The sequence below is a fragment of the Mandrillus leucophaeus genome, unplaced genomic scaffold (genome assembly GCF_000951045.1).
Source record: "Mandrillus leucophaeus isolate KB7577 unplaced genomic scaffold, Mleu.le_1.0 Scaffold1332, whole genome shotgun sequence".
NCBI classification, from domain to species: Eukaryota; Metazoa; Chordata; class Mammalia; order Primates; family Cercopithecidae; genus Mandrillus; species Mandrillus leucophaeus.
In genome coordinates, this window is record NW_012101291.1 from 189,817 (window position 1) to 204,623 (window position 14,807).

At 42.9% G+C, this 14,807-nt stretch overlaps 1 protein-coding gene across 3 annotated transcripts in view; it reads right to left on the reverse strand.

The window, feature by feature from the left end:
* TEAD1 (TEA domain family member 1 (SV40 transcriptional enhancer factor)) overlaps positions 1–14,807 on the reverse strand; it is a 273,827-nt gene that overhangs the window by 66,453 nt on the left and 192,567 nt on the right. For 2 of the 3 annotated variants that reach the window (XM_011973033.1, XM_011973034.1), the window contains exon 4: positions 13,860–13,922. In XM_011973033.1, coding sequence (XP_011828423.1) covers positions 13,860–13,922 — 63 coding nt within the window. Of the gene's footprint in view, positions 1–13,859; positions 13,923–14,011; positions 14,075–14,807 lie in introns of all 3 variants that reach the window. The other variant, XM_011973032.1, reaches the window with a different exon arrangement.

Sequence of the window (14,807 nt, forward strand, 5' to 3'; positions counted from 1 at the left end):
GGGCCTTCTCACATTTTAGGAAGAATCAGAAAGGCATGAATCATGGCTATCTAGAAAGGCAATGATTGAGAAGGGCACCCAACAACAGCAATAATAAAAAACTACCCCCCAACTCCTTTGCACTGGTTCTATGGCTTCCCCAGGACAGATGGAGAAATAGTCAGCCTCCTGATATGAGACAGGTCCAGCGGGCACAGGCAGGGCTTTGAGCCTTGTAGGCATATAAAGGCTCCCGGTGCCAATAGAGGGTCTATACTCCAGGCCCAAATGCCATCAAAGCAAAAACAAAATGGTGACATCAAAATAAAAAGAGTGCTTTCCACCTCCAGGGAACGTCAAAGGGAGCTTCAGGCTAAGACACCAAGTACCAGCAGAGAGGGTGCTAGAATGCTTACTGATATAAACAAAGGTGATGAAAAAAACACATCAAGGCGTCACAAGCAAGGCCAAAGGAGTTTTTTAAAAAATCAAAGCCCATAAACAACCGTTAGGGGCTTCTAAGAAAGATCTGCTAGGTGTTCCCAGGGTGTAGATACTACTTTGCCCTATAACTGTCGGGAAGACCATGTGAATTTGCAAAAAGCTTACATTAACCTTTGAAAAACAGCCAATAAAGAAAAAGGGAAAGGGGAAGGGCCAGGCGTGGTGGCTCACACCTATAATCCCATCACTTTGTGAGGCTGAGGTGGGAGGATTACTTGGGCCCAGGAGTTCAAGACTAGCCTGGGCTACATAGAGAGACCCTGTCTACACAAAAAATAAAATTAGCCAGGTGTGGTGGTGCACTTCTGTGGTTCCGGCTACTCAAAAGGCTGAGGTGGGAGGATTGCTTGAACCTGGGAGGTCAAGGCTGCAGTGAGCTGTGTTCATCAAGCCTCTGCACTCAAGCCTGCGCAATAGAGCAAGACCCCATCAGAAAGAAAAGAAGGAAGGAAGGAGAAAAGGAAGGAAGACAGGGAGGGTGGGAGGGAGAAAGGGGGAAGGAGGAAGGGAGGAAAAAAGGAAAGGAAAGGGAGGGGAGGGGAGAAAAGAAAACAGAGCCTAACACTTTCATTATTTTCTTTTTTTTGTTTTTTTTGAGACGGAGTTTCACTCTTGTTGCCCGGGCTGGAGTGCAGTGGCACGATCTCAATTCACTGCAACCTCCGCTTCCCAAGCTCAAGCCATTCTCCTGCCTCAGCATCCTGAGTAGCTGGGATTACAAGCATGTGCCACCACGCCCGGCTAATTTTTGTATTTGTCTTTTTAGTAGAGACGGGGTTTCACCATGTTGGTCAGGCTGGTCGTGAACTCTCGACCTCAGATGATCCACCTGCCTTGGCCTCCCAAAGTGCTGGGATTACAGACGTGAGCCACTGTGCCCAGCCACATTAATTTTTTATGTCTTATATATTACCCTGGCTGTGACTGAAAAACTAAGGAGCCTCAAATAACAGCTTTTCATGGATGCACAAGGTCATTATGAACATCTGTAATGACACCTCCCATGGCCGAGTGACACTCCAAGGGCCCTGCAAGCTGACAGGATTCTTGGGTCTCAATAGAATGGCCAAAGTGACTCAGAATGATCCTTTTGCTGATGTTATCTCCTCATCAAATGGCATTCTTCGACTTGGGGCTCCATTTGCTAATCTGTCAAACGTTCTAACCTAAAGCTAGCTTCCTCAGCTCACCTTTTAAGATTTGAAACATTTCAGATACTGAGGATGCCAAGAAAAGGGCAAATCTTGAAGTGGACAGGATTTTATGATAAACTGACAAACTGGGGCCACACATGCAGACTCCAGTGTCAGGCGATCTACTGTTGGCTATTCTGTGGCTTCACCTGCTCCACGCTGGTCCACTCCCTCAGACGGTAGCCCGTGAACAGAAACCATAGCCCTAGTCACACCTACTCCATTCCCCATCGCCACCACCCTGACATCAATACAAATCCATTGGTTTCTCTTTGACCAGTCACTTTGGACTCCAGCCCCCACGCCACTCAATCCCTAACGAGGGGGTTATAAATGCTCTCAAGGCGGATTTCTGAAACTGAGGTAATGGCACAGGTATGACCACAGGTGCCTTCCTCAGCACAGAATAAGCCTTACAACTTCTCTGGGGCCCAGGCTAGGGGGATTGGAAAATGGCAGCACAGACGTCTTGCCTGCCTGACACGTCTGACCCATAACTACAAAAGAACTTGAGGGCTTGGCTCCATTCCAGAACATCGTGGAGCCTCTCACAGACCCGAAGAGTTCCACGTGTTTGAAGTGCCGCAGACAAAGGCAGTCCTGCTTGCCCAAATACAGAATCTGTTTGTGCACACTTGGGTGGGGCAGCTCAGGAATTCTAAGTCCAGGTCCAAATGGAAATGAGTTCCCTGCATCTCCACATCCCGCTTTACTGAGCTGCTTGACATCTGCCAGGTTATTCAAAATCATTTGAAATCTTCATCCAAGTTTGATATTCTTTTTTGAAACAGGGAACTCAGTGTGGAAAAGGAGAAAAGCACCTATCTTTGCTGTTTGTCACACAGCTTCAGAACGTGATCTGTTTCTTCTGTTAAACAAAGTAAGGTTTGACTCTCTCATTACCCAGCATTCTACCAGGTACCTAAATGAAAACAGGAGTTCCAGAGCAGGAGAACAAATCAATTGCTTTTATCGCATCAACTTGCTCCAAGACTCTAAAAGGTGTACCCACTGGGGTGTCCGGAGACCTGGCTCCAAACCTGTCCCTGCCTGACATTAATGAGCTGCATTATGTGGATCAAGTCATTTAACGACTTCTAAGTTCTTTATTTACAAAATTAAAAGTTGCACATTTATGTGTAATGTCCTTCCAGGTTTAAAGGTACTTGTAGCTATGAGGGTAAATTCCATTATAAACAAATACTTTTTAATGCATATAGTCAAGGAAACTACTAGTGAGAAGATGGCAGGATGTTAAAATTTGGGCAGCTCTTGGCTGCTGTCCTAATAGAAAGCTAAGTGTGGAAAGGAAATTTTATCTCAAGTAGAGGTTCTTTCCGCACTTGACCTACCTATTTGAGAATAGGCAATTTTCTGCAAATGGACTAAAATGCCCATGCCAGTGATTTCCTACCTTTTGTGGCTGATCTACTCTGACTACTCATTTAATTTTTATAACATCTCCCCTTTATCTACAATATATATTGAAAATTAAAAGGATTAAAATGTTTTGTTTAAAATCTAATGTGACCCTGGAAATAATAAGCACCACCAGGATATCTTGAAATCAGAACCAAGGGTCTGACTAGAGACCCACTTATCCTGAAATGGGAATTCAAAAGGATGCCAAGCTAAGAGATTTCAATGGAAGGATCTCTAAATTGTCATTTTCAGCCCAAAGATACCTGCCTGGCTTTGAAAAAATAACTCTAAGTGTCAGACTTGAGCGAATTGCTCCTCTGTGTCACTCTAGTCTAATATCCCAGACTTTGAAGCATTCGACTCTATCCTCACTACTCATTCCCGCTCTAAAGAGGAGGAGGCTAACCTATCCAAACAAGTGAAGCTGGGCAAATTCAAAAACATGCTACATTTGTACACCACACTAATTTTAAGATGTTTTCACACCAACATTTCTGAGATGTGGATGATATTTACAAAGGATGAGCACATTGTTTGATCCTGGAAAACTGTTAGGTTAATACTGAATTATGCTCTACGAAGTCTTAGGTTACAGGAAATATACTGAGAGACACAGACGGGGTGGGCGGGTGGGCGGGGAGAGAGAGCACACACACGCCTATGAGCAAGAATAAGAAAATTGCATCCTAGAAAAGTTTGGACAAGTTCACACTGACTCCTTATTACTGATTTTCTGTCCCTCTATCCCTAAGATTACAAAGAATGAGGCCATAAAAAGCCAAATGTCTGGGGAGTGGAGAAAGAAAAGGGAAATCTCCCTTTTCCAACTGAACCCCAATCCAAGCCCATGACCTGCAATGCAGAAAACACGCATGGAGCAGGAACCATGGGTCTATGGACTTTGTATGGGGAAGACGATGGGTTCTAAGAACAAATGGTCCAACTGACCTGAGACTCGGGATGCCTGTCTCATCATCTACCCTACTTTTGTCATTATCCAATTTCCAGCACACCATACTCAATGGTCATGCTGCCTCTGCTACATGGTCCAGCAGGCTGTGTCATGCATAAACTCATCAGCCTGAAGCCTTACAAATTGTTATTGTTCCTAAGTAAAAACAGGCTTTCATATTTCATGAAGCAGAGCAAGGTTACTGCTGCTATAGCTCTCTGTTCTGCTGACTGCCTCCTTTTTATGGTTGAAATGGACACAATGTTTGGAAAATATCTACATGTAATATACATGACAGGAGGGCAAGCAGTATCATAAATGCATATGGCTGGAGTGCTGTACTCTTAAAACTCGAGGACATCTCATGGATCATTCTGGATATCAGAGGAGTCTTGTTCCCTTCTCTTCCTTCTGCTTCCCAGTTTTTGATTATTCTGCAAAATCAATTATCTCATACTCTATAGGCATTACCATGAACAAATTTTAAAGATAATATAAAAAGGTTACATGCTTGCATATACAATATATGATAGCTGCCATATATGGAATTTTAATGAACAGCATAATCAATACCTTCCAAACAGTTTATTCATGGGCCATAATTTCAGAATTTAAAGATAGGATTCCAATCTAATTTATTCATATAGAAGTCCATCAACTACATTAGAAAAAATAGTAAAGTCAAAAAACGACCATGGATTCAAAAACTCTTGACAGTTATTAAATGTTTTTTCTCCAAATGTGCTTTAACCAGCAACATAACATAGTGCAAGGGAGGAAAGACAGCAATTTGCTTACAAAATCACTTTTTCAGAAAAAGACAAAACATAAAATACTTTCCTAATAAGTAATTTTGCAGATGTTATTTCTAATCTTGTACTATGTGGATTCACATGACCTCTGCAATTACTAGCCATACCCCTTGAGCAGATAAACATCACAGAACTGTATTATGGTTTTGGAGAAAGGATGGAGGGCACTTTATTTTTTTTTCTAGCTATGATCTCTAATTTGCTTATCATTAGAAAAGGCAGGACTAAATACAAAAGGAGGCTATTTCGGTCAGGTAACAGCTAATGCAGAGGACAGAAGGCACATTCACACTTCTCCTGACTTACTGCCTAATAAGTAGCAATTAATTCATCTTATTGTATTTCCAAATGCCAAAGACTCCATTCACATCCAAGGAAAAATGTTCAAGGCTTTTACTATTGTTCATTTTTAAATATATTCAGCTATATTTGGTATTTTATAATTGTCAACAGCATTTCCTTTAACTCTGATGTGGGGCTTCACATCATAAAGGATTGTAGATGAGAATTATAGATGAGCAAACTCATAGGTGTGCCTCATGACTCTCTCCCAGGAAGCCTGGGATTTAGGACAGCTTCATGCCAGATCCAGGTGTCTGGGAGAAGGCACCCTTCTGACCTTAGCCCACTTTTCTCTAGGAGGTGACAGCAAGGAGCCAGAGGAACCCAAACTGGCTCCAGGCTCAAGTTAAGTCCCAGAGTGAGTCCTTGCTCCCATTGTTTATCTTCTGTTTCCTTCAAACATACAGACACAATGAAGAGGACTCAGTGGAGGGAGACAATACAAAGCATCCCAAGTCAGGAAAATGAACCTCATCCTGGACTAGTACTCTCTGGGAAGGCAGCAGGACATCCTGCAAAGAGCTTGGCTTTTGGCATCAGATATCCCTGGATTAACTTCAGACTTGTGACTCTAAGCAAGTCAGTTAACTATTCCAAGCCTCTGCGTCCTAATTTATAAATCGAAGATAAAAACACTTCCATTCAGGACTGCTTCAAGTACTTAGCATGGTGCTTGCAGCCTTGGCCCTGGGTGAGCCTGCAGTCTACAGGGCCCAGGTGACGGACTGGCTTTCCAGGCTGGATCCTGCTCGGGACCTGAAATGCTCAGGAGCCCTAGTCCTCACTAGATAATCTTTCGGATTGATGTCACTCTAGGGCATTATCTAAGTTGGAGGCCAATTAACAATGGGTTTTCTCTATGAAGAGATAAAAATGTAGAATGAGGCTGTTTCTGTTGCCCTTAAAAAGAAAATCCAAACCTGGCTCAGTTCACACAGAATTATCTTTATCTACATATTCAGTACTCTGGCTCCCATCGTTAATTTCTCCATCACCACACTGTTGGTAAGTGGTTCTAACTGAAGCCTGAGAAATTGTCTCCAATCTTAGTTTTTGTTCAGTTAAATTAAAAACAAGGTAATAAAAATATCTTTGAGGAGAAAGGGTACATGTCATAAATGCAAAAGAACTCCCCCTGAAGACTGGGAAATGCCAGGAAAGATTGTATCATTTCCCAAATCCTGTGACAAGGCCAAGTGTCTTGGTGCGGACGCAGACAAAGGAGGTTGTTGCTCAGGCTTTCCTTGCCTCCTGCACTGCTAACAGCCACGTCCTGAAGGAGCAGAGTGGCTCAGGGGGCTTTACCGGGCACCACAGAGTGAAGCGAAGCATGTCTGCCTTCCCTGTGGACAGGCCCATTCCTGGATGGAATCAGTGATGATACAAACATGATTCTGCAGTGTGGACTTTAGCAATGCCCCAGTGAAGTTCTTGAACTCAAAAGAATTAAATCAACAATTTGAACTTTAAGCTCTCTGCTTATTGGAAGGAACAGCAGATTGGAAAGAATGGCCTGTTCAGAAATCAAATCACAAAGGCCACCAGGGCGAGAACAAGAAAACGGCCCCGGGGGAGCACATGTAGCTCATAAATTAGTCACCAGCGACTGGACATAATCAGAGGGGCTCAGGTCTTTTTCTGCTCTACTGGGATGATGCAATGTCAGCAAGTACAGGTTTTTCTTCAGTACACATCCAGAGCCTGGCATGAATACATCTACCGCATAAGATGTATTCCTGCTGAGGGGAGGGCATGGCAAAGACTTCCTTTCCTCTTAGTTTTGTCCCGAGTCATATACTCACCCAAACACACTCAAGAAGTGAACCAGAGGTGGTCCATCTTCATGGGAAGATGGAGATGGCCCACAGTGTGGTGGTGCTTCCCAGACCTTGGCTGTGGCTGCCACAGCTTCTGAAAACAGCAAGAAAGGATTGCCTTTTTGCTGCTAATGGGGAAAGAAGGACTCTGAGCGGGGTCTGAACAACTTCCTAGGGCGACTGAACATACAGAGAAAGAGACTCAGGCACGGAACTCTATAAAGAAACTCTGAGTAGGAAAAAGACTGCTTAACACATAGAGAACGCTTCTGCATTCTTTCTACATGCTAGGATAATAAATTCCTAGAGCTTAAAAGAACAGTTAATGACTTTTTGATGAATTAATGGTGAGTGAAACAATTCGAAGTAGAGAATAATTTCTAAGGCTGTGAGTTAATCCTCAGCCATGCTGCTGCTTCTCACTACTCCACTGGAGATGCCAGTAGGGGCTAAACTAAGGGAAAGGGCGAGATGGAAGACAACAGGTAAAGCTGGTGTTGGTGACCTTGCTGTCTCTGCAGCTGGTGACGCAAGGTCCAAGGGAGACCTCTAACTCAGCATCCTCGGGTCCTTAAATGGATATTCCATAGGCCTAGAAGCCTCTTTCACACTGCAACTGCACGGATTCATCTTATACTTTAGAATTAGACTCAGGCCCAGCTACGGGCTGTGGGTCATCTATAAAACCTACCCCCTTGAGAGCAGTGGATCAAAAGGGTTTTGTCTGAGTAGGAGGCAAACACACAGCACTCCCATCACTAAGAAACAACTCCTTCAAAGCTAAGCTCTCTTCTAGGCCTGTAGTTAGTACTCTAGCTTCTGTCCTAGACATATATATATATAGTTTTTTTTTTGGAGACAGTCTCTCACTCTGTCACCCAGGCTGGAGTGCAGCAGTGCAATCTCGGCTCACTGCAACCTCCACCTCCCAGGTTCAAGCAATCCTCCTGCCTCAGCCTCCTAAGTAGCTATAACTACAGGTGCACACTGCCATAACCTGTCTAATTTTTTGTATTTTAGTAGAGACAGGGTTTCACTGTGTTGCCCAGGCTGGTTTCTAACTCCTGGGCTCAGGCAATCTGCCCACCTCGGCCTCCCAAAGTGCTAGGATTACAAGTGTGAGCCACCGTGCCCAGCCTTGTCCTAGACATTTTGAAAATGCCCCAACCTCACTGCAGTGGAGGACCGGGGAGAGAAAATCCCCACAACTCTGCATGTATAAATTTAATTTCCAAAATTACTATGCTCTGGCCACAAATGCCTTTTTTTTTTTCTTTCTGTTCTCCATCTTACCAAGCTCTTGAATCTCAGCTTCAATCTACTGGCGCCTTGTCTCTACTATCCCAGCTTCTCTGCTCCTGGTTCACTGTCTCCTCGCATTACTCCCTTTCTAGTTCAACCATTCCCTATATTTCCTGGACCTCGTATCTCTCCTTTGCAGTCATGGTCTGTATCCAAGGTAATCAAATTGTTGGCCGAGTCTATCTTAACTTAAGCTGCTAAAAATTCCAGAGGAAAAGTCTCATGTTGGTGCCAATGGCTATTGCACAAATTCATGGTAGACAATTGGGCAAAAATCGGCTGGGCACAGTGGCTCACATCTGTAATCCCAGCACTTTGGGAAGCTGAGGCAGGCAGATCACTTGAGGTCAGGAGTTCGAGACCAGCCTGGCCAACATGGTGAAACCCTGTCTCTACTAAAAATACAAAAATTAGCTGGGTGTCATGGCAGGTGCCTGTAATCTCAGCTACTTGGGAAGCTGAGGCAGGAGAATCACTTGAACCTGGGAGGCGGAGGTTGCAATGAGCCGAGATGGCGCCACTGTACCCAGCCCAGGCGATGGAGTGAGATTCTGTCTCAAAAAAAAAAAGGACAATGGGCAAAAATCTAGGAGCAAAAAGAGAAGAGAGTTTTCACTGCATTTGATTTTCTAAGGGAAATAAATGGCAAGGAAAGACACTGTGGGTGGTAGGAAAGAAAGATTAATTTTAGTTGAAGAAGGAGGGTAGGTAGAGGAAAAAGTACAGAATAATGTTTGCCACTTGATTTTTCATTAAAAAAAAAAAACTTACATAATGAAAATGATCAATTCCAGACAGTATAAACATGAGTGTTTAATATGATATTCTCTGTACTGTTTAAATTTTGTATATTTAAGATTTTGCAACAAAAACTTCATAGTTAATTTTGATGCACACTCCTAGTTAATTACTATTAAGAAAACCCAACTTTTAATAAGTTAATTTTTAAATGCTGCTATTGAAAATCTTTCTGAAAAATTCTGGCACACAATACTTTTCAGACTTCATAAGGACAGAACTTATAATTTATTCTTTAAATACAAAGAGTAGAAAAGACTACAGAGCGGGCAGAGAGCACTGAAGCGGGGAGCCAGCCAAGGATGAGTGCTAAGTGCCACGGAGCAGCCCCGAGGGTGTGGGTTGGCCCTTGGTCCTGGCCTGCGACTCTCTTCCCCACTCTTAAAGCAGTCCAGGAATTAGCCTCCCTGACTCCGGCTTGGCCTCCCTCTTATTAGCTATCCTGCAAAACCCGGCTGGTGAGGTCTTTTCAGAGTGTTAATTTGTATGAGCCCTGTGTACGCCCTGAGGCCCACAGATGAATCCCTGCTCCTCAGTGGGATGATCAAGGGCCCTTCCCTTAGGCTCCTCCAGTCTTACCTCCCTCCGTATGCCCCCAACTACACAATGTTCTTCATCGTCCCCCAGAGAGTCCCAACTTTATGGAAATTCTCTGACTTCAACTATGTTTAGTTCTAACAACACTTCTCCATGAAGCTTTCTTTAATTCCCTCACTCTCAGAATGAATCACTCTTTTCACTTGGTCAGCCTCTGCACTATCCTGTTTAATTTCTACTACAGAGCCCCCTAGCTGTGGATACCCACTGGAAAAAATAACAGAAAATTTCAGCGTTCCTCAAGAACACAAACTCTGGATTCAATTCTACTGCCCAACATCTACAAAAAGACCTAGAACACACTTGGGTTCTCAATGAAAACCACTGGACTGAATTCAGTAATCATTCCTATGCCTTTCAAGTTCATATCTATGTAGAAATCTTAGACTTTCACTAGAATGATTTTTTTCTTTACTAAAATTTAAGTCTACACATTTTGGGGGTGATCTAGTACACAAACAGCACATTGAGAACAACTGCCAATTAGCAAAAGCATAAAGCTGACCTTTAGAATTTATTCTAACAGATTTCCAGAAGAGTAACTTTTGTAGCTAGGATGACTTATCTATCAATGTGACATCAAAATGACCACTCTCTCCTGGAGTCTGTTTTCTTCCGAGGAACATGGCAGAACTTAGAAACTACAGAACTTAAAAACATGGACTTTAAATGGGACACAGGAGCTGTCTGTAAAGGCTGGAAGGGACAGCATACGAGGTAGACACCTCCTTTTCCTTCTGCCTATAACAGGTGGTTTTTCAAACCTGATTCAATGGAGTAGCCCAAGAGGCCATTACTAAGGATTTGAGAGAGAAAGTTTCATTTGGAAACATGAGTTTTGCTACTTTAAAAAGGCTAGAAAACACCAGCCCAAAGAACTCTGCTACATCCTTCCCTGGAGTAAAGAGAAGCTTATAAGCAACAAGGTTCACAAGGAAGACACACCTGGCAGTGGCCTCCATTGTGGGTAAGCCACTTTTCCAACTCCACAGAGGGACAGACAAATGCAAGCCTGGCTTTGGTCTTCAAATGAGAAGCACAGACCTTCGTCTACCCCTTCCATGTCTGAGTTTGTGGAGAAGTGGTGACCAGCCTGGCTACGGCAGTGCCTGCAAGGGTAGTTACTGGGATGGTCAGCCACCAGCCACCTGCTCCAGGAGGCCTTTCTACATCTTCCCAGGCAAAGCACAGTGTCTATTTTAAGCTTGGATACTTCCTGCCACTACCCCCTGCTCCCCACCCACCCAGAAGCTATCCTTGTTGTCTTTTGGGATGACCTCAATTTTCTGTAGCGAGTTTATCTCATTAGCTAGCATGTGAGGCCAAAAAGACCATGGCTATCAGCCTGACCCCATGATGACCTTGGTAAAGATGCTTGTCCCTGCCTCCTCACAAATGTGCTATTAGACTCCAGAGCTGAACAAGGGGGTATGGATGGAGCTGGGACACCAACAGAGTTGAGCCCATATCCTGGTAATGGCTGGTTAGGAAGGCTAAGTATGTGGTCTTTGAGATAAAATGTTCATGGAGGGAGTGAAAGCAGCGCCAACTCCTGCAAGCAGGTGACAGCCAGCCTCCCTCTCCGTGACTGTCCTAATGCCCTCAGAGTAGTGACAAGCAGTTCTGTCTCCAGGACCATATCATCCCCCCAGTTACTGATGACCCTCACAGCACCAACCCAAATTAAGTCCACATTTTGACCAAAGGCTCAAAGTTAAAATGTGGATGCCAAGTGAAGGGCTGGTAGCAAAGGCTGAATGCCCAGCCCCAAAGACTGTGAGGGATGACAGGTTAGGTACAGTGTGCTGGCGTGAAGCCCTCTGCTTGAAAACATTTGCCCACCTCCACTAGATAAAATTTTATCTAAAAAAAAAATTCGTTTAGGGTGCAAAAAGATCTGAGTTCAAATCCTGGCTTCACCACTTACTAGGAAGGCTTTGTGACTAGTCAATTATACTCTCTCAGCCCCCGTTTCCTCAATATCATGCCCCAAAAACAGAATACTGTAGTGAGCTTAAATGAGGGAGCACGCATTAGGCTGTCTTTCCTGTTTCAATTCCCAAAAGTAACAGTACACTCCCCAGGAAGCTCTTCCCTGCACCCCACATTTCATTTTGGCTGTTCCTGCTAACACTTACCCAAAGTGCTCCTCTAGTTTACATTCCCATTTACATGGCCAGCGCCCTGAATAGAAGATTGGCTGTTAACTGCCCATCACAGTGAGCACCATGCCTGGAACACTCAGTTGGTGTTAGCAGATGGAAAAACAAAGGACTCCATTTTTCCAAGAACAATATGGTAGGAAAGAAGGGAAGAAACTACAAGAAGACGGAGGTGGTTCTTGGAGCTTAAATGCTGAGCCAGTTGCTATCCTACTGCTTCTGTTTCTGTCTCTTCCTTGTGCCTGCCTCAAAAGAGAGTGGCCCAGAGCTGAAAGTCAAGGGAATGTTTCTTTTTTATTATTGTTAATTTTTTTTAGAAACAAACATCAATACAGCTGTGTATTTTTACATATGTACATGTATAAAGCAACAGAAAAACTGTTTCTATGGAAGAAAACTCTAAAATTCACCAAGTGAGAAAAAGACTGCTTCCTATATCCCATGGGAATCCCTTCTGAACAGAAGAGCTTTATTCATCACCTATAGGGCTTTCAGTCTAGGGCTGTGTGCCTAGTAAGTCCACAGGAACCACACAGACGGTGCAGAAATACAGCAATTCATATAATCACAGATGGAAACAACATTGTTATCTGTAAACTTCTTTGTACATCATTAATTCATTAGCTCAGAGAAACTAGAAACAGAGTCAGAACTTGAGCAAAAACTGGGGTAGTTACATCCATATAGAGAGTATTGCACCTTTGGTTAAAAAGCAGGATCTATAAAGTTATCTTAGTCTTCCAACTGCTCAGCCAGTGCAGCTAAAAGCCAGCCACCATCAGCCACACGTGCGAGCGAGCCAGCATGCTGCCCACTGCAGAGGGCACACCAAATGCTCCTTCCTAATCACTTGTCCTGTTCCACAGCCAGCCTTGTTTGCATAAAAAAAAGTAGAAGGACTTTGGGAAGAGTCCCAGTGTTCACCACTCAAGTGTTGTGAAACTGTACTGTTTTTTAGTTCAGAACAAAACCACAAATTTAATTACTGTATAGAAAAATATCAGAACAGAACCAAAAAAGGCACATGGGAAAGTTATCAATATGGGCCAAAATCAATTTTTATTATAAACGAAGGCTCCTCCTTGCAAACTATAATCCCTTCGCATTTCTAAAATAGGGCACTATAGAAAAATAAAAGTCAGGTATGTTTTATTGTAAATTTTATAAAGGGAAAAAGAAAGAAGCTGTATATAAAAAATTATCAATGCCCCCATTTTTCCTATAAAATATATTTTGAGACTGAAAAATGAGGTACAAGTAAAAAAAAAAATGTAAGTAAACTCAAGTACAAATGAAACTGCAAATGGGTTTGATCAAGAGCTTTTCCATCTCTAAGATCTATCTTTTTTTTAAAGGCCACTCCTCAGATTTCTCTCTTAATAAGAGTGCCGTTCACTTAAAAAACAGTAGTAAGCAATGTGGAAGAAATCTCGCTGAAAATACTCTGCAGGAAGAGACATGCATGAAAAAGACGTATTTTTTATAAGTCTTCTTAAAAATACATCAAAAGCATGAGTTAAAATAATTTCTAAATTTTTTAAAAAGGTAATTTCATGACCATTTTGGAAATGATTCTAAAGAATTTCTACTCAATTTTGCATCTCTGGACTTTTCTTTTTTTAAGTTTTTCTAGCCCAGGGCTGCTTGGTGGGCATCTGAAGGTTAAAAAAAAAAAAATCACGTTTCTGTGCTGAAAAGTTATCAAGAAGAGCTCTCTGCTGCATTTGCATTGTTATTAGGAACACACACACACACACACACACACACACACGCAAACACACGCACGCGCTCGCACACACTGAGTTTAATGTGAGGCTAGTACAGAAACAGAGAGATTAAACACAAAGAAATGTAAACAGCTCTCACATGCAAGGAAACTAGGTTACGAGAATCCCAGCACCAGGCATTCACCAGTCACCATGGAAAACAGGAAGTGAGATGCATAGCAACCACAAGCCAAAAAGCAGAAAAGCGCATACCTTTAGCTTGGAATGAAAATCACGAGATTTCCTTCTGGCAAGAACCTGAATGTGACTAGACACCTGCAGGGTAGGGGAAGGGAGGAAAACAAAGGAAAAGCCTGTAACCATGGAGATGAAAAGCCCCCTACAAGTGGGCAAGCCAGACGTACCTTAATGGCGGCTTGAATTTCTCGAACTTTCTTTCTTGCTAAGACCTGTATATGACTAGACACCTACATTGTTCGGGTTTATGAGGGGAAACAAAACAAAACAAAACAAAACAAAAAAAGGAAATCAAATATAAAATCGCTACTCTTTGGGAGGGTTTTGGGGTGGGGTTGGGGGGGGTGGTTATTTGCATCTCAACAAAGCTCTGCAGTTAGGAATACACAGTCCCAGCCAGACACAAGCCCCCAGCGCTGCTCTAAGCTTTTCATACTGGGTCATCACTGCAGTGACTTGATTCAGGATGAAAATTAAGACTTATCTTAGTTTTCCCATCCGAGAGAAATCATGGGCACTGGGAAAAACTAATTTTGGGAGGGATGAGAGGGGCTGTTTTCATTCTAAAATTAAAAAGGTGGGGGTAAAGGTAAATGCAAATATTTATAGCTTCTCAGTATCAGGAGGGAAAATCCCTTTTTCTCAATTTAGAAGAGACTATCCATAAATTAGCACATTCTGCAGAATCAAAAAGCTGAAGCTGTCAGTTGTATTCTGATCTCATTAAGAGCTCTGGATTCTGTAGCAAATGTTAAAATAATACTGACATGTAAATTAGATCTCAAAGAGAAATGGAAAGACCCAGTTAGCAGAGCTGCTTTTTTTTTTTTTTTTTTTTTTTTTTTTTGAGACGGAGTCTCGCTCTGTCGCCCAGGCTGGATATTGACTGGGCGCCAAGTGGATTTGCATATTGTTACAAAGCGAAATGTGTGAATACAGCCAGCCAGCCATCCTGTTAAAAAT